The sequence below is a fragment of the Geotrypetes seraphini genome, chromosome 2 (assembly GCF_902459505.1).
Source record: "Geotrypetes seraphini chromosome 2, aGeoSer1.1, whole genome shotgun sequence".
NCBI lineage: Eukaryota > Metazoa > Chordata > Amphibia > Gymnophiona > Dermophiidae > Geotrypetes > Geotrypetes seraphini.
Genome location: NC_047085.1, coordinates 183,148,352 through 183,170,448, shown reverse-complemented (window position 1 = coordinate 183,170,448; position 22,097 = coordinate 183,148,352). Strand labels below are relative to the sequence as shown.

General features: G+C 41.3%; 1 protein-coding gene across 6 annotated transcripts in view; it reads left to right on the top strand.

The window, feature by feature from the left end:
- Positions 1 to 22,097, top strand: part of CARMIL1 (capping protein regulator and myosin 1 linker 1) — a 476,507-nt gene that overhangs the window by 388,390 nt on the left and 66,020 nt on the right. For all 6 annotated transcript variants that reach the window (XM_033934492.1, XM_033934489.1, XM_033934488.1 and 3 more), the window contains exons 27-29: positions 5,631 to 5,806; positions 6,871 to 6,958; positions 7,965 to 8,114. In XM_033934492.1, coding sequence (XP_033790383.1) covers positions 5,631 to 5,806; positions 6,871 to 6,958; positions 7,965 to 8,114 — 414 coding nt within the window. The remainder of the gene's footprint in view (positions 1 to 5,630; positions 5,807 to 6,870; positions 6,959 to 7,964; positions 8,115 to 22,097) is intronic.

The window sequence follows — 22,097 nt, the reverse complement described above, 5'->3', positions numbered from 1 at the left end:
CACTCAGGGTCAGGCAGCTTCTTGGGCTGAGACGTCGCTCGTGCCTCCAGTGGATATTTGTAAGCTGTGGTTTGGTCCTCCTTGCATTCCTTTGTTAGACATTATCGGGTAGATGTTCAGGCGCGTCGGAACGCGGTGTTCGGTGAGCGTGTTCTGGTATCGGCCCTGCGGGGGTCCCGCCCGTGAGAGGGACTGCTTTGGTACGTCCCATTTGTAAAGATTAACCTGTACTGGTCTGGAGAGTGCTAAAGAAGGAGAAATTAGGTTCTTACCTGCTAATTTACTTTCTTTTAGCTTCTCCAGACCAGTAGAGGTCCCCACCCTGTCTGTTGTTGTTATTGTTGTGTTGTTGGGGCTGTTTCGCGGGCAGTTTTTGTTTTTTGCTGCGGGTTCTAGTATTTTTCTAGGGCCGGGGAGAATTAAAGAACAGCGGCTGTGGCTCGGCTGGCTTAGCTGGCAAGCTGTGGGGACATTTTCCTTCGGGTATTTCTCCTCTGCATTTTCCAACAGCATTTGGGTATGTTAGTTGTTACTCCTGTTCGGAGTATTGTTTTCTTTCTGTTTTCCAGTTCTTGGTTCTGCTTGGCTATTCGGCAGACTGAGGTAAATAGAGAAGGGAGTATATTATATACTGTCCCACAGTTTTGTTTTCAGTCTCCACCTGCTGGTCATGATTGGATATATACCCATTTGTAAAGATTAACCTCTACTGGTCTGGAGAAGCTAAAAGAAAGTAAATTAGCAGGTAAGAACCTAATTTCTCCTTCTCGCTACACTCACCCTCAAAGCCCCGCTCCCAGCCTATTCGTCACAGTACCAACCCATTGTCACTCATTCTCCCCAAACACACACTCGGCCCCAAACCACAACCAAACCCACACACCCCTCCCCTGAGACTGTGCTGAAACAGGCCAGCCGCCGCCAACAGCCTATAAATGCCAACCCGCCCCATGCACCTGAACAACTGCTGGGCCTCAAAACTAGCCAAATTACCTGCCACTATTGAGCAAGAGACCATCAGACCATTCCACAACTTGCGCAGGCTGATCCACCTGCCTCAGCTTGCTATGTGATCTGTCTGGTTTTCTTATTGCCTGTTGGATGAGCACCATGTGACTTTGTGCGGGAACTTTGTGCCACCAAAGACTTAAGTTATTCAGCTGTTCACTCTTGCATTCCAGTGCTAGCGTTAGCCATTGTCCTTTTCCAGCCTCATTTGCTGTTCCAGCTTTGGAAATTAGATTGCCTATTAATATCAATAGGTCATGTTTAAGGATTATTTGAGGATGTTATGTGGCTTGAAGTAGAAGTTGTCCTCCTTCACATCTTCTGCAGCTTTTGTGGCTGCGTAGCACTGTATAACTGCACTCTATAACTGTGAGTTTAGCATGCTGAGTCATGTGTTTTGCAGTAATTAATTTCTCAGTAATTGGTTTCCCTTCTATCATTGTCATTTGCAGCTGATGACTTGAAGATTGCAACACCTTCTTGTGTGTTCCTCTCATCTTTCCTTCTGGACTCTGTTGTTGTTATTCCGTTGATGGTAGTTCTGTTGACATCTGTCCATCTTATTTCACTTATAGTGAGAATGTCAAGGTCATGCTGTTTCATTTCCTTAATCAATTGTGTACATTTTGTTGATTTTCCATTAATATACATAGGTTCCTGCAGGTTACAATTTAAAAAAGGAGGAAAGAAATAGAAAAGAAGACAATAAATAGTATCAAAAGACCACATGGACTAAAATGAAAAATGATTTCATAAAGGCGTCCTTTGCATGAAAATAGTCAAAAGTACCTGGAAATATGAAAAAATTCCTAATTTCTGGAATGCTTTTGTTTCCATACATGGTATTTTCCCATTCAAATTAAGTATAAGACTCTATCCATGGACTTTGTAGATAGTCAGGGCCTTTGAAAATTGACCTGAATATGCTTTTATTTCTTCTGTTTCCTCGTGTTTTTGAAATAGTAGCTGTGCTTTTTAAAAATTGCTTCACGTAGCTATGTCTGAATTTACCTTGAGCTGTCAAACAAAAAAGACAGGAAATCACCTCTCAATTACCTTTGTTGAAATTCAACCACTCAGATAGAGGGGGTAAAGTGTAACTCAAATCTAAATAATTTTAAGAAGCTGTGACAACCTACTAGAAGGGGGAAGAGACCTCAGATACCCCTTAATGCCACAATGTCCATGTGTTGTCTCTAACATAGGATTCCTCTAATCACTGGTCAAAAAAGCCTTAAACACACTTATATATAATTTTAATCCACAATATGTGATTCTTGGTATTAATTGCATCACAATAGTCTATAATGTCCCAAAAATTGTATATAAACGGCACTTATCTTAAATTCTGATTCCTGATCAAACAGCTTCTTAAAATTATTTAGATTTGATTTACACTTTACTCCCGCTATCTGAGTGGTTGAATTTACCTTGATGCTTAGTGGTGACTACATGAGAGGAGTTTTCCAAATTTAAGACAAAGGGCTCCTTTTACTAAGGTGCGCTAGCGTTTTTAGCGCGCGCTAACCCCACACTACACGAAAGATACTAATGCAAGCTGTATGGAGGCGTTGGCGTTTAGCGTACACGGCAATGTAGCGCAAGCTAAGCGCGCGCTAAAACCTCTAGCATACCGTAGTAAAAGGAGCCCTTAGCCTTCAAAGATAAATTGCTTGCCAGCAGAGGCAGGAAGTTCTTCAAGTGTCATCAGCACGTCCTGTGGGCTGCGTGCCTTTGCCAGACAGGGGGGTAAGTTTCAAGTTGTTCAGGCTGGGGGTGCCGGTTCGTGCGGAGCGGGGGGGGGCCTTTGCGAGCGGGGGTGGGAGCAGCGCCGCTGGCCTCGGGGGGGGAGGGGGGGAACGTATCAAGCGAGTTTCCATTATTTCCTATGGGGAAACTTGTTTTGATATACGAGTATTTTGGTTTACGAGCATGCTTCTGGAACGAATTATGCTTGTAAACCAAGGTTCCACTGTTTATGTAAAAAGGGCTTCATTGCTGAAGTTTATTCCTGTAGTAGACATCAGTTCATGACATATTAAAATGTGTGATAAAGGGCCTATTGATGTGTTCTATTGGTGCACAACACCAGAAATCTATTGCCATGTTAGAGGCAGTATAGAGATCTGTCCCCCTCCCCCCTTAGTCTGCATCTGCCCTCTCCTTGCTGACTTGACCCACTGATCCTCCTGACTTAAAACAAAACCAAAATATTTGTTCCTGGCATTTAGTGCTCCCCTCTCCTGAGGTGTACCTTAAAAGAGATAGGAATGATTTTCACTCAGTCCTTCCTCCGGCACTGCCATCTCGAAGAGAGACAGCATCCTGGGATGCACCAGGCAGGATCAATCTGCCATATAAGGAAAATTTTCCCTTATTTGGTAGTCTCTACCCAACCAGCAAATAAGGGAAAAATTCCTTATATGCCAGAATGACCCTTCTTGTTGCATTCCAGGACATATCTGTCGAGGCTGGGTGCTGCTATTTTTCAAGTTGGCATTGCTGGGGACAGGAGCAAGTGAGCATCAATCATTTCCTGCCTCTCTTAACGTACTCCTCAGGGGTGTCTTGGGGAGAGGTTTGGGGTGCACAAGACACTAAGGACATGTTTATTTTAAGTAAGTCAGTCGAAGGGGGGGTCAAGTCGTGGAGGGAGATCAGACCGATGCAGACTGCCTGCAACCTTTTGGAGGGTTTTTTTAAATTGTAAATTTTCACCATTCTGGTCAGTACCTGAGCCAGTTGCTGCTTGGGCACCAACAAGAAAAGTGGCATTTTGCAATGAGGTGTGGATTAGTGCCCCATTTTTAACATGGCAGTAATTTGTTGCTCATTGCATACTGCATATGTCAATATTTTTGAATTCCTGCTGATTTCATGGTAGAAGTTGTGCAAGTATCTGTGTTGGGCTCTTCTGTCAGTGTCTTTACTCAGCAGAGAGTCAGTGATAGCAATAGCATATTCTCAACAACTGAATGGAAAAACAGAAGAGGTGAACCAGAGTCCGTTCATTTTGCTGCATACTAGAATTATTTTTTTAAAGTATTTTACTAGTATTGCAGCTCTCAGTTGAGGATTTTGCTCCCTTTTTTTAGGGGGGAGCTTGCTGCTTTGCATAACAAGCAGTGATTTTTGAAGACCTTAAGCAGATTTCTAAACAAAGCTCTTGACTGTGCATAGCTGCCAAAATTACTCATCCAAATTTGCATGAGCAGTTTTGTTCTCTAAGCAGAGCTGGTACATTGAAATAAGCCTCCTGCATTTTAAACAGCTTCATAAACATCTCTCGTCTGCAGATCTGTAAGTCTTTCTGATCATCACTGAAAAGCTGTGTAAAGCATTGAAGGGGAAAGGGGAGGAAATGAATGTTATCTTGGAGTATGGCTTTTGCAATATACAGTAACCTAAAATCATGACTCAATGAGTTGTCTTTGTTTATACTGTGGCCGGGCCAGTCTCCAAGTCGATGGGAAAACCCGGCTCGACCACAAGTAAGAGTTATTGTAGCGCCCTTTATGTGGTTATGCAAAGGAAAACCCGGATACTGGATTTCTGAGAGCCTCACCAGGTTTATTAGTGTTCCCAAATGAAAACAAGAAAAAAAAACATCCAAACTTGGTTTCTTAGGTGCTTCCTGTTCTCTCATATAGTTCAGTCCAGGTGAGTCATATGGGCCTTGACTCAAGAACTGGATAGTCCATCTTTACCAAAATAATCAGAATTCAAAACTAAAATTCCACAGTAGTCCAGTGCCTTCACTGTCTCATATCCCCTTTAGGGCTTATCAGTTTCTCCTGACCACAGTTCCTTGCTTTACAGCTGAGCACGGCCCCACATCCACTCCTGGCTTTTCCTCCCATTTCCCTCTCTGCAGGCTGGCTGGCTCTCCTGTAACATTTACTTCAGGATAAACTCCCAGCCATTCTCCCTGAGTATTACTGCTCCTCCTTGTGAGCTGGCCTCTGGCAAGACGTCCCTGCTGGGGATTAGGCAGCCTGTGGAAGCTAGGAACACCGTGGGTTGTTTGGCTCCGGTAATCTTCCTCCTTCTCTAGCTAATTTCCTATTTGAGGCTTTTCAACCTGCACACTACGGAGGCTGACTCCACCCCTTCTCAAGTGGGTTTCAGGTTTCTCCCTGACTCGGGGAAAGGAGTGATAGGGGATATTTCCAGCTTCAATGCCTGAATTTTAGACTGAGCCCCAATCTGACCACTTTCCTTTCTTACTGCTTGAGCCAGATTGTGGTTGTCAGCAGGCTGTTCCTGCTTTACCCTGGTGCCTGCAGGTTTAAGAACTTTACTCTGGGCTGGTCTGACTGCTTTTCGGACCGTGACAGGAGCTTCCCTGTCACAATACGCTATATCGTCCACATGGAGGCCATTCCAGGTCAAGACTTGAAATATTAACACATTTAGAGGGAAATTCTATAAAAGGTATCTAATGATAGGTACCAAATGGGCCCCTAAGTTAGACACCTAACTTAGTATATTGGCTTCAATTATGAGCTTTAATAATGTTCAAAAATTAGGATGGAGAATTTCAGGATGTTGATTCTAATAAAGTCCTAGTTGGTGTACATAAAGATTTTCAGGAATTTCCTTCCTATGTTCCTAACATGCAGGCCCTACTTGAATCTATGGTGGATGCGGCTGAAGACCTGTGTCCAAACGTAATGAAGAAAGCCCACATTCGGCAAGACCTGATTCAAGCCAGCACTGAGAAAATTTCTATTCCACGAACCTTTGTGAAAAATGTCTTGTTGGAACAGTCTGGAATTGACATTTTTAATAAAATTAGGTAGGATTATAAGCAACAGTATTCACATTTCTGATGGCTTTTTGGACATATCCAGCTGTAGTCAGCTGTAGTCCACTGTGCACTTCTTGTATCCCTTTATAGTTCCACTGTGAGAGACAGAGAGATTTTTTTCCTAGATTGAAATGCAATAAATTGTCATGAAATACAGTATATGCCTGCGTGTGCATTGTATAGACTTCCTAATTCATCATTCAAGGACAAAAAGCAGTTGGGCCCTGTTTTTCAAAGTCATAAAATTAATTGCTTTTTTTAAAAAAAGGAAAACTGGACATATTATAAAGGAAAATTGAAAAATTCAAACGTGCACAAAGTCATTTGTCTTTTTATAATTATAATTATTTTTATTTTGAATATTTCCCCTGAGTACTGTCTGACCTAGGGAAAATTCATGAACAGGCAAGTAAAGGTTGTAAATAAAACTTTTTTTTTTTTTTAAGAATATACTGTCTCAAATGATTTTTTTTCATAGAACAAAATACTTTAGTAGCACAGTTACATAAGGCAAGCCTGTGTTTGCTCCCCCCTCCAAAGGAAGAACATTTGTAAGGAACTGAATTTCTTGAGCAATAATAATAATCTTTTTGCAACCAGAGACTCTCTGATTTTTATTTTTTTATCGAGAGAGAATAGAAATAGGCAACTAAAACCAAGTCTGGAGTCTTCCACTCACCTTAGACTTGATTTGTTTCCTGAACTATTAATGTGTGGTTTGTTCTGTGGTAAAACAGACATGTGACTCTCATTAAGCTCTCTCTTCATTTGCCAAATACAGTACTTCTGTTTCTATCAGTCGATTTTAAGGGTGAATATTAAGATGTATTTGGAGACTGTTGCCCCTAGAATAGGCTACAGAGTTTCTAGAAGTGGATTTTCAGTTGCTCATTGCTTCTTGTCATGTGTTCTCTAGTTTCATTTTCCAAATCCAGTTATGTGGGTATGAGTTGCTCTTTAACATCATAAAGACTGGAGCCGCTAAGAAGTGTTGCTAGGATTTAACATATAAATGAAAAACTGCTATGTTCTCATTTCCAATTTTCTCACAGTGAAGTGAAGTTGACAGTGGCCTCTTTCCTGTCTGACCGGATTGTAGATGAAATTCTGGATGCACTTTCACACAGTCATCTTAAACTGGTGAGTGACTTAGGGCATGGGGTGGAATGTCCTTCGTCAGTATTTATATGATCATAATTTGCATTTTCACGCCTGTGTACAGATTTTCATTGATTGACATTGGAATTTCATTGCCCCGTATAGAGCAATCCTTATCTTTTTACAGGCTCAATCATGAGTTTCTATTGCTGGTTTGTAGTTCTTATTTTCAGATGCCAGAGCAACATGATGTTAAGCTCCTCTGTTTCAGGCAGCCTGCAAGAAAGGGAAGGGAAGAGGGTGAGCTTGGAACAGAGCAGAGAATAGTCACTCTGCTTCCTGATTTGCCCCTCTTCTGCTGTTGCTCCTACAACTACAACTATTTATTATTTCTATAGCACTACCAGATGCATGCAGCGCTATACATTAAACATATAGAAGACTGTCCCTGCTCGAAAGAGTTTACAGTCTAAATTATGACAGACACACAGGACAAGGAGTGGATCAATATATGGTGCTCATGAGGGGACATACAAAGGATGAATAGAGAGGGGTAGGGGCTACAGAGGGAATGAGAAACAGATATAGTGTATTACAAGTTGGAAGTATTAGAAGTGCCATTATGTGCCATCAGCTTGAGCGCCACAGATTCACTTCCTTTTGTTTACAAATGAAGCTCTATAGAATACTGAGAGTTCACAGTCAGTGGTGCCTGTCTGGATAGATTTTAAGAGATCTGAATGGCTGAGCTGGGCCTAATGCAGCATGGAGATATGGAGCACTGACTCAGCGGAACTGTGTTATGGTAAGAGAAAAATCCCAAAATTGTTCTGTCTAAGCATTGTGCCTCTTTATAATACAGGACTGTGTTTACAGATGTTGGAATAAGCAAATTGTCTTATCATATTTGCCTGATGTCATTTCTGAGCACTTTCAGATTTTGCAGTATGAAATGATAGTAATATTCTTGGAAATCTGGCATGAAAGCAATAAAAAGGAATGTGTCCGAGGAGGCATACCACAGATAAAATATGACTTTTGCCTCCAGGCTGACGATTTGACACGGCGTGGCAAGTCACTTCCACACCAGGAGTCTCAGGAGATTGAAGCAGTTGAAGATAAGCCAACCAAACGCTCCACCGTTACAATTGAGGACTTCACCGAGATGGAACATTTTGAGGATATAGATACTTGCATGGTAAGGACCATGGTTGTAAAAATAAAATTCACAGTATTTAAGCCTACCTAATAAGGCAACCACAGTGGTTTGGTATTGTCATGGCAGAAAAACAAGTTTAAATGCCCTGTCCAGTAAAGTTTGGGCACCTGACATGCTTCATTTCCAGTACACAAAAAAGCATGCTTTAGCTTGACCTACTGATACTGTCCAAAACAAAGGATACTAGAAACCCATAGAGACTGTAAGGTATTTTGCTTTGTTGGTAAGATAAAATATTTGAGATCATGCAGTTGCTTTTTCTGTACTACAGTAACTTTAGGATTAGATTTGTCATTTAGTTAATGTTCTGAGCTTCATATGCATAATGATTTTAGGCAGTTGGCTATGTAGTATTTGGCCATGAGTTTGAGGACATGGACACTAGATAGATTTGAAAAGGAAGCTGAATGAGAAATATGGATTTAGAGCAGGAAGTGAAGGAAGAGAAAAAAAAGAAAATGTGAATAAACAGGAGGCCCTGGAAACAAGTTCAGAGCATAGAACTGTGCTGGAAGCAGAACCAGAGACAGGAAACAAGATGATTAGAAAGATAAAGTCACCAGACAATAAAGGTAAGATAAATGGTTTTATTTTTTTGTGTTGTATACAAACATATCAATAACAGCATAGTGATGCATAGCTTCTTTCAGTCTTACAATTCCATTTTTAGCCTTACTATTACTAAACATATGCAGCACTGTACAGAGTCACAAAGAAGAAGAAAACAGTCCCTGCTCAAAAGAGCTTACAATCTAAACAGCCAAGACAGACAAACAGGATGTCATGGATACAGTTAAGGGGGAACGGTTAATCAGCTGGCTGGGTTGGAGGGCAGAGGAGTAGGGTTAAGGATTGAAGGATATATCAAAAAGGTGGGTTTTCAGTCTGCTTTTAAACAAGGAAAGGGGTTTGTCGGACAAACTCAGGTAATTTATTCTAGGCATAGGGGGCAGCTAGATGACCGGAACAAAGTCTGGAATTGGCAGTGGAGGAGAAGGGTAAAGCTAAGAGCGGCTTATCTGAGGAACAGAATTCTCTGGGAGGTGTATAAGGAGAGAGAGGAGAGATATTGAGGCGCAGCAGAACGAACACACTTTTATAGGTCAGCAATAGAGTTTGAACTGTATGCAATGGCGGATAGGGAGCCAGTGAAGTGACTTAAGGAGAGGGGTGGCATCAGCATAGCGAGGTTGGTAGAAGATGAGTCATGCAGTAGAGTTATGCGCAGATTGCAAAGGGGGAGAGGCGACACTGCGAGAGACCAGTTAGAAGTAGATTGCAGTTATCTAAGCGTGAGGTTACAAGTGCGTGGAAAGAGTCCGGGTAGTGTAATCAGAGAGGATGGGGTGAATTTTGGTGATATTTGAAGAGACAGAAGTGACAGGTTTTAGCAACTTGTTGGATGTGCATAGGAAATGAGAGATCAGAATCGAAGAAGACTCCAAGGTTCCAAGCAGAGGAGACTGGAACAATGACAATATTATCTACCTATCTACCGAGATGGAGAAAGGAGGAGGAGGAGCAGCTCAGTTTTGGACATATTTAGTTTCAGATGACAGCAGGACATCCAGGCAGCAATGTCAGCCAAACAGGCAGAGACTTGGGAGATGGGGCCAGATAGTGTACATCTGAGAGTACTGAAGGAACTTAGGGAAGTTCTGGTGGCTCCGCTGACTAACCTTTTCAATGCTTCTCTAGAGTTGGGAGTGGTACTGGAGGATGTAGTCCCTCTACACAGAAGTGGAAGTAAGGAAGAAGTAGAGAATTATAGGCCAGTAAGTCGAACTGGCAACGCTTTTAAAATGGAGAATGGTGAAGTTTCTGGAATCTGGTGGATTACAGGACAAGAGGCAAATGGATTCATTAGAGGTAGGTCTAGTCAGACAAATCTGATCAATTTCTTTGACTGGGTGACCAGAGAATTGGATAGAGGGAGTGCGCTAGATGTTGGTGTATTTAGATTTTAGCAAAGCCTTTGACAGTGTACCATAGAGACGGCTAATAAATAAACTCAGTGCGCGTGGGATGGGCCCCAAAGTAACAGATTGGGTAAGGAACTGGTTAAGTGGAAGGTGATAGAGGGTAGTGGTGAATGGAGATCGCTCTGAGGAAAGAAATTAATGATTAAGGGAAGACATTCTCCATCCTGAAATTCTCCATCCTAATTTTTGAACATTTTTTACAATGAAAATAGGCACTACACACTCGTAATTATCTCAACAGTATATTTGGAGTAAATTAGTTGCCATCAACTTGTGTTCGAGACCTTGCGACTTGATGAATTACAAATCTAAAAAGAAATCAGTTTTGTGCTAGTTTGGTAAGGTCCTCCAACCTCATCCCCATGGTTGTTGTCAACATATCCAGCCATCTAATTTCAGGTTGCCCTCTTCGCTTAGTTCCTTTAATCTTCCCAAACATAATGTCCTTCACCAATGATTTTTCTCTTCTGACAGTGTGATCAAAATAAGACAAAACAGGAACCAGGAGAAAAACCTCCATACACAAGTCTAGAACCAACAAACCACAGTGGAGGTCCAAAGTGTGCAGTTTTATTAGTCAAATCACAGTGTAGTGTGGTGGCTTGACACGCACATGTTTCAGCCTATACAGCCTGCCTCAGGAGCCTTTGTAAACCACAACCGCAATTTTTTTATGAATAAGAAAATGGCTGTTCACAAACACTAGGAAAATCAACCGTGAAAGCACGGATTCACACTGGCTAAATAAATTGCTAAGATTGTTGTTTACATTGCTTTCTTTACTACTCCTTAAAAGGAGGCAAGTAGAAGTTTCAAGTTTATTAAATTTTACTATACCGACTATCAACAAGTATCTAGCCGGTTTAGAAAACTTGAGCTACAAGAGGTATAGATTTATAAAGGAGCTTGCAAATACTCTACCCTATAGCGCTTGAACATATCTTTAGGTGAAACACCAGGTTTCTTAAATAAATTAATCAGAGGAAGATTTCTGTCTCACTGTATTTTCTAAATGACTACTACTACTATTTACTATTTCTATAGTACTGAAAGGCTTATGCAGTGCTGTACATGTGCATTACATTACATTAGGGACTTCTATTCCGCCTATACCTTGCAGTTCAAGGCGGATTACAAAAGAGCTAACTAGACATTTCCAGTGAAGTTACAACAGTTTTGGGTATTTTTTTTTTTTTTTGGTTACAAGGGAGGAGAGGTACCTGGATTAATTCTGGAAGAACTTGCAAATTGGATATTAAATTGACTGTACGTTACTGTGTGATATAACAAATAGATTACAGTTAGAGTACAAATAAGATTACGTTACATTTCAGGGATCTGAATACTTGGTTGGTGTTTTGGGGGGAAGAGATTATTTAAGTGGAGGTTTTGGGGGAGAATTTATCTAGGAGAAGGGGGAAGGGTTGGGTTAAGATATCTGGATAAATTTTTTGAAAAGTAGGGTTTTGATTTCTTTTCGAAAAGTTTTGAAGTCGCCCGTTGCCGTCAACAGGTTGGAGATGGAGTGGTTAAGTTTTGCTGCTTGCGTCGCCAGAAGGTTATCAAACATCTTTTTGCGCTGAGTGCCCTTGAGTGGAGGAAAGGCAAAAGGGTATTAAGCATATAATAGATGGTCTTTGCTCAGAAGAGCTTACAATCTAATTTAGACAAACAGGACTTATAGGGATTGGGGAGTTTCTCACACAGAATAGTAAGATGGGCATAGGTATCTTATGGTGAGTGGGAGTTAAAAGCAGCCTCGAAAAAGTGAGTTTTTAGCTTCAATTTGAATACTGCTAGAGATGGAGCTGGCATAATAACATTTCATGAGCAAAGTAGAATTACCTTTTGCTATCCCTGAGCATAGAGAGTCTACTTTGGCTAAACCCTCTTCTACTTTTTGAATACTATGTTCAAGAACAGTAATTGGAGATTCCTGAGAGTCTAATTTAACCTCCATATTTGAAACATGCGTAGTGGCCCAAGGACACTATTAGTGACCACAAGTCTTCCAAAGTCGGTAAAGATGGTCTCACCAAGTTAAACTCCAAAACTGCAACTGCAGGACTCGCCATTCTCCACGGGTCAATACCAGCAGAAGAAGGAGGTTGACCCAAGTCTTCCAAAATAGAGACAACCATTTGTTCCTCTCTCCGGTTGTGATAACCTGTGTGCTATCCAGAGCTGCCCCTACAGCAGAACTTCTTCCTAGGACACACAGGGAGGAAGTGAAACCAGCCACTTGTGTCTGCTTACTCACAGGTGTCTCCATCACAGCTGCTGGGTTATCCGGTGGTATCCGTTCCTCAGAGGTCAGCAAACCGCTGTCATAAAGGAGCTAGAGAATGTGTCTTGCCTCCCACAGCACCAATCAGATCATTCCCAGACTTCACCTCCGACGTCAATTCTAATGTCGGGGAGGAAGTTCCAGACCAGCCATGCAGCGATTGGCTGTCTCAGAACTTCCTCTTCGATGTCAAAATTGACATCGGAAGTGAAGTCTTGTGAATCTGGCGCTTGTACGCGCCAGGCCTGGCTTGGGGAAGCAGCAGGGAGAAAAAGATTGCAAAGGCAACGCGATCAACTCGTGTTGCCTTTGCGATCTACTGATCGATCGCGATCGACCATTTGGGCACCCCTGGTCTATTGCCACACTGCAATGTTTGTTAGTGCAAGACAGTTACACTTTTTTCACACTCTGCAACAGAAACTTTTTATTTATGCATTTTTAAACCTTTCTGCTCGCAAAGTTTTGTTATTATTTATTTTTCATTATTTATATTATATTTTTTTGTTGGGTTTTAGTTTATTATGTGCCCACGATGCTTTTTGGGCCATTTTTATGTTTACACTCTCTTAGTTTCTTTTGCAGAACCTTGTCCTTAATTATGGTTACGACCACAACACTTGTTTTGGTTGGCCCGCAATTTTGTTCAAGTTTTTAATTTTGGCCCACTGTGTATTTGAGTTTGACACCCCTGGTCTAAGTGCTTTGAAAATGAGCCTCTAAATTTGACGAACAATATTTTGAACATTTCAGAGCTTTCTTGCCCAGAGTGCTTTAAAAGCTGGAGAGGGAAGCAGATGAGGAAAGAAAAATAGTTAATGTTCTGGGAAAGAGGGATGAATAGAGCTGGTTATGGTAGGAAACATAGAAACATGATGGCAGATAAAGGCCAAATGGCCCATCCATTCTGCCCATCTGCAGCATCCACTGTATCCTAGGATGAGGTGTGATGGTGAAGAAAGAGAAATGATGGTCTATATCAGATTGGGATGGAGGACAAAATGGGGAGGGTATACCTGGATAGAGTTCAACTGGAGGAGCAGATTGAGGCTACACCTGTGAGATTGAGGCCTAGAGAAGTACAAAAAAAGAAAAGGGGGTGGGAAGGTAGGAGTGGACAAGTGGAAAGAGAGGGTTGCATCTTGATGGGATGAGAGTTTGCACTTACCAGGGACTCTTTCTCTTCTCACCATTCCTCTCCATTCAGAAATTATTGAGGGGGAGGGTGCATATAATAAGCACATTTTCACTCCTAGAGAAAACTTCAAATTTCTGCTGATAATTGCAGTTGGACCTGAGATTTCATGCTCTGTTATAATAAATGCCTGAAGCTTAGACTGAGATAAATTAATGTTTTATTCTGTTGGTTTATCTTGCAAGACATTGCTTTTTCATTCTATTTCTGTGGCTGGAGAGGTTTTCAAGTCTTCAATGTCAATTCAGAAAATATCTAGTTCTAACCATTCAGTCAGCAGTAATCCCTGTGATTGATTGCTTCTAGAGAATTCAAAGGTTGGCTGTTTTATCTAAAATCACCACTTCATTTGATGAATTCTAAAGAGCACTGATCAGAGAAAGAAAAACTTGTTATTGACCTGAGAGCCTCCCTGTGTTGCAGTATAATAAAGTGGTCCTACATTTGATGCTTAAATGTCATTAATTATAGTGTCATTTCGCTTAGAAGGATGTAGAGAGAGAAATTTTAGGGCTCTATACTGTGGTTTTTATTTGTAGTTTCCTTTTATCAGCCTGTGGCAGTATTTCAAATGAAATAAATAAAATAAATACAGTATTTGCCTTTTCATTAGACAGCATAAGGTGGGATAATGTGGCACTAGAAGTTATAAACATATTAAAAACTGAAAATATCCACCAAAAATTTCAATTTTGAAATAGTTGTCTTTCATTCTCCTGTGGGGTGTATAAATTAGATTTCTGCATGATTTATTTATAAAAATATATATACCATCTCCATAGTATAAATAGAATACCACCCAAGATGGCTTACAATCACATATAGTTCACAATATTAAAACATTAAAATACAGATTTAAATAAAAATCAAGTTTGTCCTAGCCAAAGTTGTCTTTCTTTAGCAAACCCTTTAGCGCTACACTTTTTTTTTTTTTTCCAAATAATTTTTATTAGCGAATGCAACACAGAGTGTACAGGAATCCAACAGTACAAGGACCCGAGGTCCAAAAAGAGGTAAGTACAGTCTCCAATCAATTAACCATGAGCACACAAACTTGCCCCCTCTTGGCATATGTATATGGGACTCTTAATCCAGTAACGGAAGAGGGCCTTGATAAAATCCTAAGAGACCTGTGACCAGCTACCTGACCCTCAGCCCCTGGCAAACAAAAATACTGCAGCAAGCAAGCAGGGGCCTCATAGAAGGCACCACAAAAATCGTGAACTCCTCTCTTTCTAATGGACAACTATCAACACCATTAAAAAGTGTACCCGCTCGTTTTACTGTACACTTTTTAATAGTGTTAATGGTTGTGCATTAGAAACGACGGGCTAAATAAATAAATGAATAAATAAATATGAGCCTATATGCTACTCTGCAAATGGAAGCAAGGAACCAAAAAGAGAATGCAGAGTAGATGTTCAAGATGCCAGATTTATTCAACAAATTGTAGAACTCTGTATCAACTGTATTAACATAAATTGTAGAGTTCATTTAAGGTTCGTACTCTAAATGAACTCTACAATTTATGTGGCGACAGTTGATACAAGGTACTGCAATTTGTTGAATAAATCCATCATCTCGAACATCTACTCCGCAGTTTTCTTTTTGGTTGTAATTTGTAATGTAATTTATTTCTTATATACCGCTACATCCGTTAGGTTCTAAGCGGTTTACAGAAAATATACATTAAGATTAGAAATAAGAAAGGTACTTGAAAAATTCCCTTACTGTCCCGAAGGCTCACAATCTAACTAAAGTACCTGGAGGGTAATAGAGAAGTGAAAAGTAGAGTTAGAGGAAAAAATAAAAATAAAATAAACATTTTAACAAGACAGCATTGATCTAAATACTTTGGAAGGTAGAAGAGAGGAGAGAAAGGAATAGAAGCATGATGAAGTGATGAAGTGGAGCAAGTAAGTTTAGGAGGAGCGATTGACGTTTCCAGAAAGGGCTTCTTCAGGGAAGAGACTTGGCCGACAGTCCCAGGATGCCTATGTCTCCTCCCCTGAGATGTTCTCCCATCCATGCATTCCCTCCCAGACACACTGCCCGTGCCCCAGCCGCTCCAAGGAGGCTGCCCCAGATGAGGCCCACGGTGAATGGTTCCATGCTCGCATACTTAACTGTGGATTGGTTGGCTGACTTTTTGTTTGTTGACTCTTCAAATGCATTCATAACTGCAGTAGCGCATATTTTACAGGTGGGCATATACATAGGCGGATTTTAGGTGGTGCATGAGCTGGACATATGACTTAAAGAACATTATAAGCTCCAGTAATGTGCATGGAACTTAAGCACACACATTATGCTGGCATAAGTGCTCGTGCCTAAGCATACAAGTTTACACATGTATCTACCTGGTTACTATAGTATGCTACAAAGGAGGAAAGTTGATGCCTGCTTTCCTTTATATGAGTATATATATTGTAGTGTCTTTGTATAGGCACACTTATAAATTATGCCCTGAAGACCCTGGTAAATATTTGTTGGTACATAGAGCGAGAGTGTTGATTTCATATAAACATAAATGTAAAAAAAAAACCCAAAAACCGACATCACTCATAGCTGTACACATATACCGCCGTATTTTTCGCTCCATAAGACACATCTGACCATAAGACGCACCCTAGATTTAGAGGAAAACAAGAAAAAAATGTTCTGAACCAAATTGTATACTAATATATACCTGGCACCTTTAAATTCTGTCCCAGCCTCCCTCCCCCCCAGCAGTATGTTTAAATTGTGGTGGTCGCTGGATGGCTGCCTGCTGATTATGTCGGGACCAGTGGTAGGAAATATATACGATAACAGTAGTAGAACTTAGATAAAATAAAATGGAAAGAATGAAGATGAGAAAAAACCCCCAGTATTAACGCAATAAACCCTGCTGCAGAAGGTTAAGTAGACTGCCTAGTGCAGGAGAAACTGGTGGACAGTTAGAACCAATGGTTGTATGCTGTGAAAAGGGAAAAAAATAAGATCAAAATAAAGATTTACAATAAAAACTCTAAGAAATGCCATTAGATCAAAATTAAACCATAATGGGTGAAAACAAAACCAAAATAAATAAAAATTAACAGTTAAATAAGGCCCATTTAAGTCCAGCTTGAAATTACTGGTAGAATTGCTCAGCGCAAGGCCAAGGAAATGCCATCGACTTTAAACCAAAGGGGATTTCTTCATGGCACGACCCAGTCCGAAAATGCTTCTGTTTTCCTGCTGGGAGATGCCGACTCCAGCTGTATCAGCAATCAGTCCCTCTTCGGCGTCAATGAAGCCCTGGCCTCTTCCCTGCTCTCTTCCACGCTGATGACCGCTAAGCTCAGAGGCCGATGACGACCGTTGCACGCTGCCTCCCTTTGGGTGGAGTCTGCATTGCTGGAATCGCCAGTGTTAAGCTTTCTCCCCTCTCTGCCGCCGTCCATGGCCTGCCGTGCTGTGCATCCTAGAAGTCTGCGGCAGTCTCCGCTGTGTTAGCTGAGAGCGTCCCGAATGCCGATCTCCTACTTTGCCTGATGAAGTCTTGCATGCCCGGGCATTTAGTGCGCTTGTGCGCCGCTGGCCCCAACATAATGAGGAGGAATCTGCATATCCTGTGGCAATTTGTAAATAAATAAATAAAACTAAGCATCCAGGCAGCCATATTCTAAACATGATATTTACATAGAATATGTATGCAATCCTCATGTGAAAATATTATTTAGATTGTAGAGCTGCTGCTTAAGACTGACCTCTTGAATGTTATGAGATCATTTTCCCTGTTGTTTATTGAGTTGTTGCCATAAGAGGCAGTTCTCTTTCTTTTATTCTGCAATAATAGCAGACAAAAATACAATGTTTTATTTAAAATGGGCCATGAAATTTTTTTGGGGGGGGTGGGGAGGGGCTAAGTAACAAGAGTTTCTTTCTCTCTAGGGGGGGAAGTATCCTGTTGTGTTTACTTTGCATCTATGACTGGACTTGAAAATACTTCCTGTGGGGTTAACATTCAAAAGCTGTTGTTTGGCTAACTTCAAGTGTCAGCTGGATAAACCTTGTAGTTTGAAATTCTCTCCCTTGCTGACCAGCTCAGTTTTGTGCAAGCAAGCTGTAGCCAGCATAAAATCTATCCATTAAAAAGTGCAGTGCTGGGAATACTTCTAGAACACAGTTAAACTTTGGTTGATCAGTGTTGATATTCATTACTGGCCAACCAGTTACCCAGGCAACTCTCTTCAGTCAAATAGAGGACCTAACTAAAGTTTGGTTAAATTTCTGCACACATATCCAGCTGAATATCGGCCTTTGTGTGTGGGTGGACAAAGTTGCCTAACCTATTTTGCATGGGAATGTGTATAGATCTGCATGACCCATTCTGGTCTCCTGGGGAGGACGGGCTATAAAACTAATAAAATAGGTAAATAAATTATGTTTGCCAAGAAACCCTGGGACCTACAAGAAGTTTGTCTTGGTTGCTTTCCATTTTGTTTGCATCATGTTGCAAAATTTGTGCTGAAAGTTTCAGGGTTTTTGCAAACATTTTAACTACCTTGGGAAGCTGAGCTTCATCATTCCACTATTTGATCTTGAGAACCCTGTATCTCTACAGCAGGAAGGCATGAAAGTGCTGGTGCTGCTTGTATATATATAATTTTTTTGTTAGCAATAGATTCCTACTTTGGAGCAATTAATAAGCATATAATGCCTCCAAAGTAGGAATCTGTTGCTGACAAAAAAAATTTGACTTGTATGCATAGTAGGAGATAGAATCTCAAAACTCTCACTATTTGTTTTGTTTCATCCGCACTTTTAATATGTTTCTTGTACTTCTTACTACCAAGAGAAATGCAAATAAATCAGAATCAAATTTGAACTAGAGATTGACACGGTGACAAAATTCATCACCGTTCCCGTCCCCGCGGATAACCGCGGGAAACCATCTTCATGTCATTCTTTAAGGAGAGAGGGAAGAATCAGAGTATAATTGGGCACAACCACTGACCCGCAAGCTTTGCTCTGAAGTATGCTGGTGTAGAAGGACTGAGGCTGAAATAGACACTAAAAAATCACATGGGATTATTTCCCACGGTTATCCACGGGGACGGTGATTAATTTTGTCACCGTGTCATTCTCTAATTTGAACCATGAAGATTTCAGCCTAGCTTGAGTTCACTGGAATTCTCAGATTTTCCCCCGACCTGTTGGGAAAACTGTTAGGACTTTTGTCTTGCATTTCTTCAAAAAGGTTCAACTGATCAATTTGAATTTTGTCCCCCCCCCCAAAAAAAAAAAAATTTCAGTGTTAAGCAGATTGTTGGGTGAACTGTTTTGAAGGAGTTCACAAATCTCTACTTAATACAGTTCTAGGACACATCAGATATCAGCTGTCATTTTTTCACATGCTTTTGAGGAAAACTGGAAGTGTTATTTTCATGTATCAAAGAAAATATCATCAGCATTTATAACTTTCCAAGAGAGTTCAGTGTATCTGATTTTACATATGGTTGCCATTGCAAACCTAAATATGTTCAGTTCAAATGTTGAAGTATCCCTTAACATCCAGGCAGCATTAAGTTATAAGAAGCCACATAGGCAAAAATCAGTAGAGCCATGGCATGGTTTTAACTTTTTTGTTTCTTTTCTCCTCTGCTTGAGATTTCCACTGTTTCAGCTTTGGGTTTTCTTTGACTTCTGCATATTCTAAGCCTTTTTCCTTTCTGGAAACTGTTGTTGCTTTTTTCCTCTCTCCGTTCATGGTCTGTTTCTTTCTTTTCGCTGCATGGAGACTCTCTGCTGTAGAAGTGTAAGTATTTTTCTTTTCCTTTCTGTTTTTTTCCCCCTTCTTTAGCTGTATGGTTTCTGGCGTTCCTTCTTGCTTATATGTATGTGCTCCATTTGCTTACGAGGCTCGTGGGAGATCATAATATCATTTCTCTGAAGTCACTGACTGAAGTAGGTATCAATTTACAGAACAGATTGGATTATAAAAGAGGCATCAAACTATGATAGCATAAGAGAAGAAATGAGAACACACGGGGGCCAATCGCAGTCATGGTTGAAAAGGGAAAACACAATATAAATCATGTCGCTATTTTATTTCTCAATTTTATTTAGGATTTTATATATCCTTGTTACATCTTTGTCCTATTTGCTATTATTCTATTATACGCCGTACAAGACAACATTCAAGAGGTTTTTTTTTCCTGCAGCTTCATGGCTATTGTAAATAAAATTAAATATGTCAAGGCTTCATATGTACTGGCACTGTGTTCAAGAAGAACATCAAATCACTTGATATTGTTTGTTGCAACACACAATCAAATAGAACTAAGGAACAGCATTAACTTGATAATTAGGTTCTAATCACACAGCTGTAACACTGCAACCAGGAATCTAGCACATGATAGACATAACATCTTAAAACTATAAGGTTCTGACATGTTGGCCTGGGGTGGCTCAAATTAGCACTAGGGGGAAATTCTGTATAGGACGCCCGGTCTCAGCAGTCGCCCTAAGCGGCTTTTGAGAATCACACACGGGCATCCTATATAGAATCACGTCTGTCCTAACATACGCCTAACCACCCCAATTCTCTAACCAGCGTCCATGTCACAGGCACCAGAGAATCATGCTACTACTGAGCTGATCGCCACAAGGTAATATTCCTGCGATGATCAGTTTAACAGCCACAGCAAGGAACCTGTTCCCCCTGCGAAGTTGGCCTGCAGGAGGGATGCCCACTCCCTCCTGCTGAAGCCCCTCCCCTCAAATATCCGGAGCAGGAGGAGTGCTCAATTCCTCCAGCCACCCCACCCTCCCTGTAGACATCCCATGGCAGGAGAGATGCCCACTGTCTCCTGCCGCCACCCCCCAAGATATTCCCCGGCAGGAGGGATACTCACTCCCTCCTGCCGGAACCCCCAAATAACTGCAGCAGGAGGAATGCTCAATTCTTCCTGCCGCCACTCCCATGAGACATCCCCTGGAAAGAGGGATGCCCACTCCCTCTTGCTGTTGGGCCCATCATCCCCTGAAGCCCCCTAAAACTCCCCAACTCCACCCAACACCCCAAGATCCCCCTGACACTCCCCAAACCCCCCCCCCCGAATACCCCTGTATCTGCTGGCTGGCAAGAGGGATGCCCAGTCCCTTATGCTGGCAGGCTTCCTACTCCGAAATGGCGGGCCTTCCCATACCAGGTGCATTCTGGGATGCACCAGGGAGGGGCTTTAGGGATCTAGCCAATCAGAGTCTTAGCCACTCCCAGTGCATCCCTCCTATGGGAGGGTCCTTAGGTATCTGAGCCAATTAGGACCTTAGGCCCCTCCCCTGTGCATCCTAGAATGCATCGGCTAGGGAAAGGCCCGCCATTTTGCAATGATGGGCCTGCCGGCAGGAGGGAGTCAGCATCCTTATTGAAGGCCATCGGATATAGGTACGAGGGATGTTCAGGGGGGTTTCGGAGGTGGCAGGGGAATCTTGGGGTGTCGGAAAGTGCATTCCACTAAAGACCAGATCTAAAATAGCTCCCCCTTTTGTTGGTTCCTGAACCAGTTGCTCCAAGAAGTAGTTATTTATGATGCCTAGAAATGTTACCTCCCTAGCACTCCCTGGTGTAACATTTATCTAGTCAATGCATAAAAAATCAATCCAAAAAAAAAAAGTGCCAGACACACTACCCTGTCCAACAAAGGTGGAGAAAAAGCTTCAGGTACAAAGAGACAACCCAATTCCACCCAAAGGGTGCGTCAAATAGTGCAGCTCACCTTCAATCATAGACAAAAAAACTCCACCATCCAACCTAAACAACCTGCCACTATTAAGGACATCTAACAATGACCCTCCTAATCACAAGGTATCTTAACTCACAGTCATAAATATTTTTATATCAAGCATAAAGCATTAAAAAAAATCCTTTTCTAGATACGGTCAGTGCTGATAGCAATAGTGATCCAGTTCTTAATATCAAAGCAGTTTGAGTGAAAGCATCAGGACACACATTTCATTACAGCGGTTGGGAGATTTTTCATGTAGACTTCAAAAAACAAAACAGCAGACTTCAGTAAAGGCAGTACTAATCCAAATATGCAGTGTTGCTCCCAACGGTCTGAACGATCTCCCAATGGGTCTCTCATTTTGTGGATCCACCGGCTGCTTCAGGGAATGGAATCCAACATGCCTTCCACAGTAATCACAGGCTGAAAACAAATGTGTTGTCCTCCTTCCAACAGGTCTCTGAGATGCCTATTATATCTATCTCATCATTCAGTGCTATATACTCTAATTCTCCTACCTTATTTTGTAGACTTCTAGCATTTGTATACAGACACTTCAAATTGTGATTTTTCCCTGTTTCTACAGGGTGCTAAAAAGATGATAAGGATAACTTGACATCTTTTGTCTGCTTCCCTCTTAAGCACTCCTGGCTATCTTTCACCATTATTGAAACCTCTCTATTGGGACTCCCTGAATGTTCTGATTCAACATATCCTTCAAGGATACTCCACACCGAACCA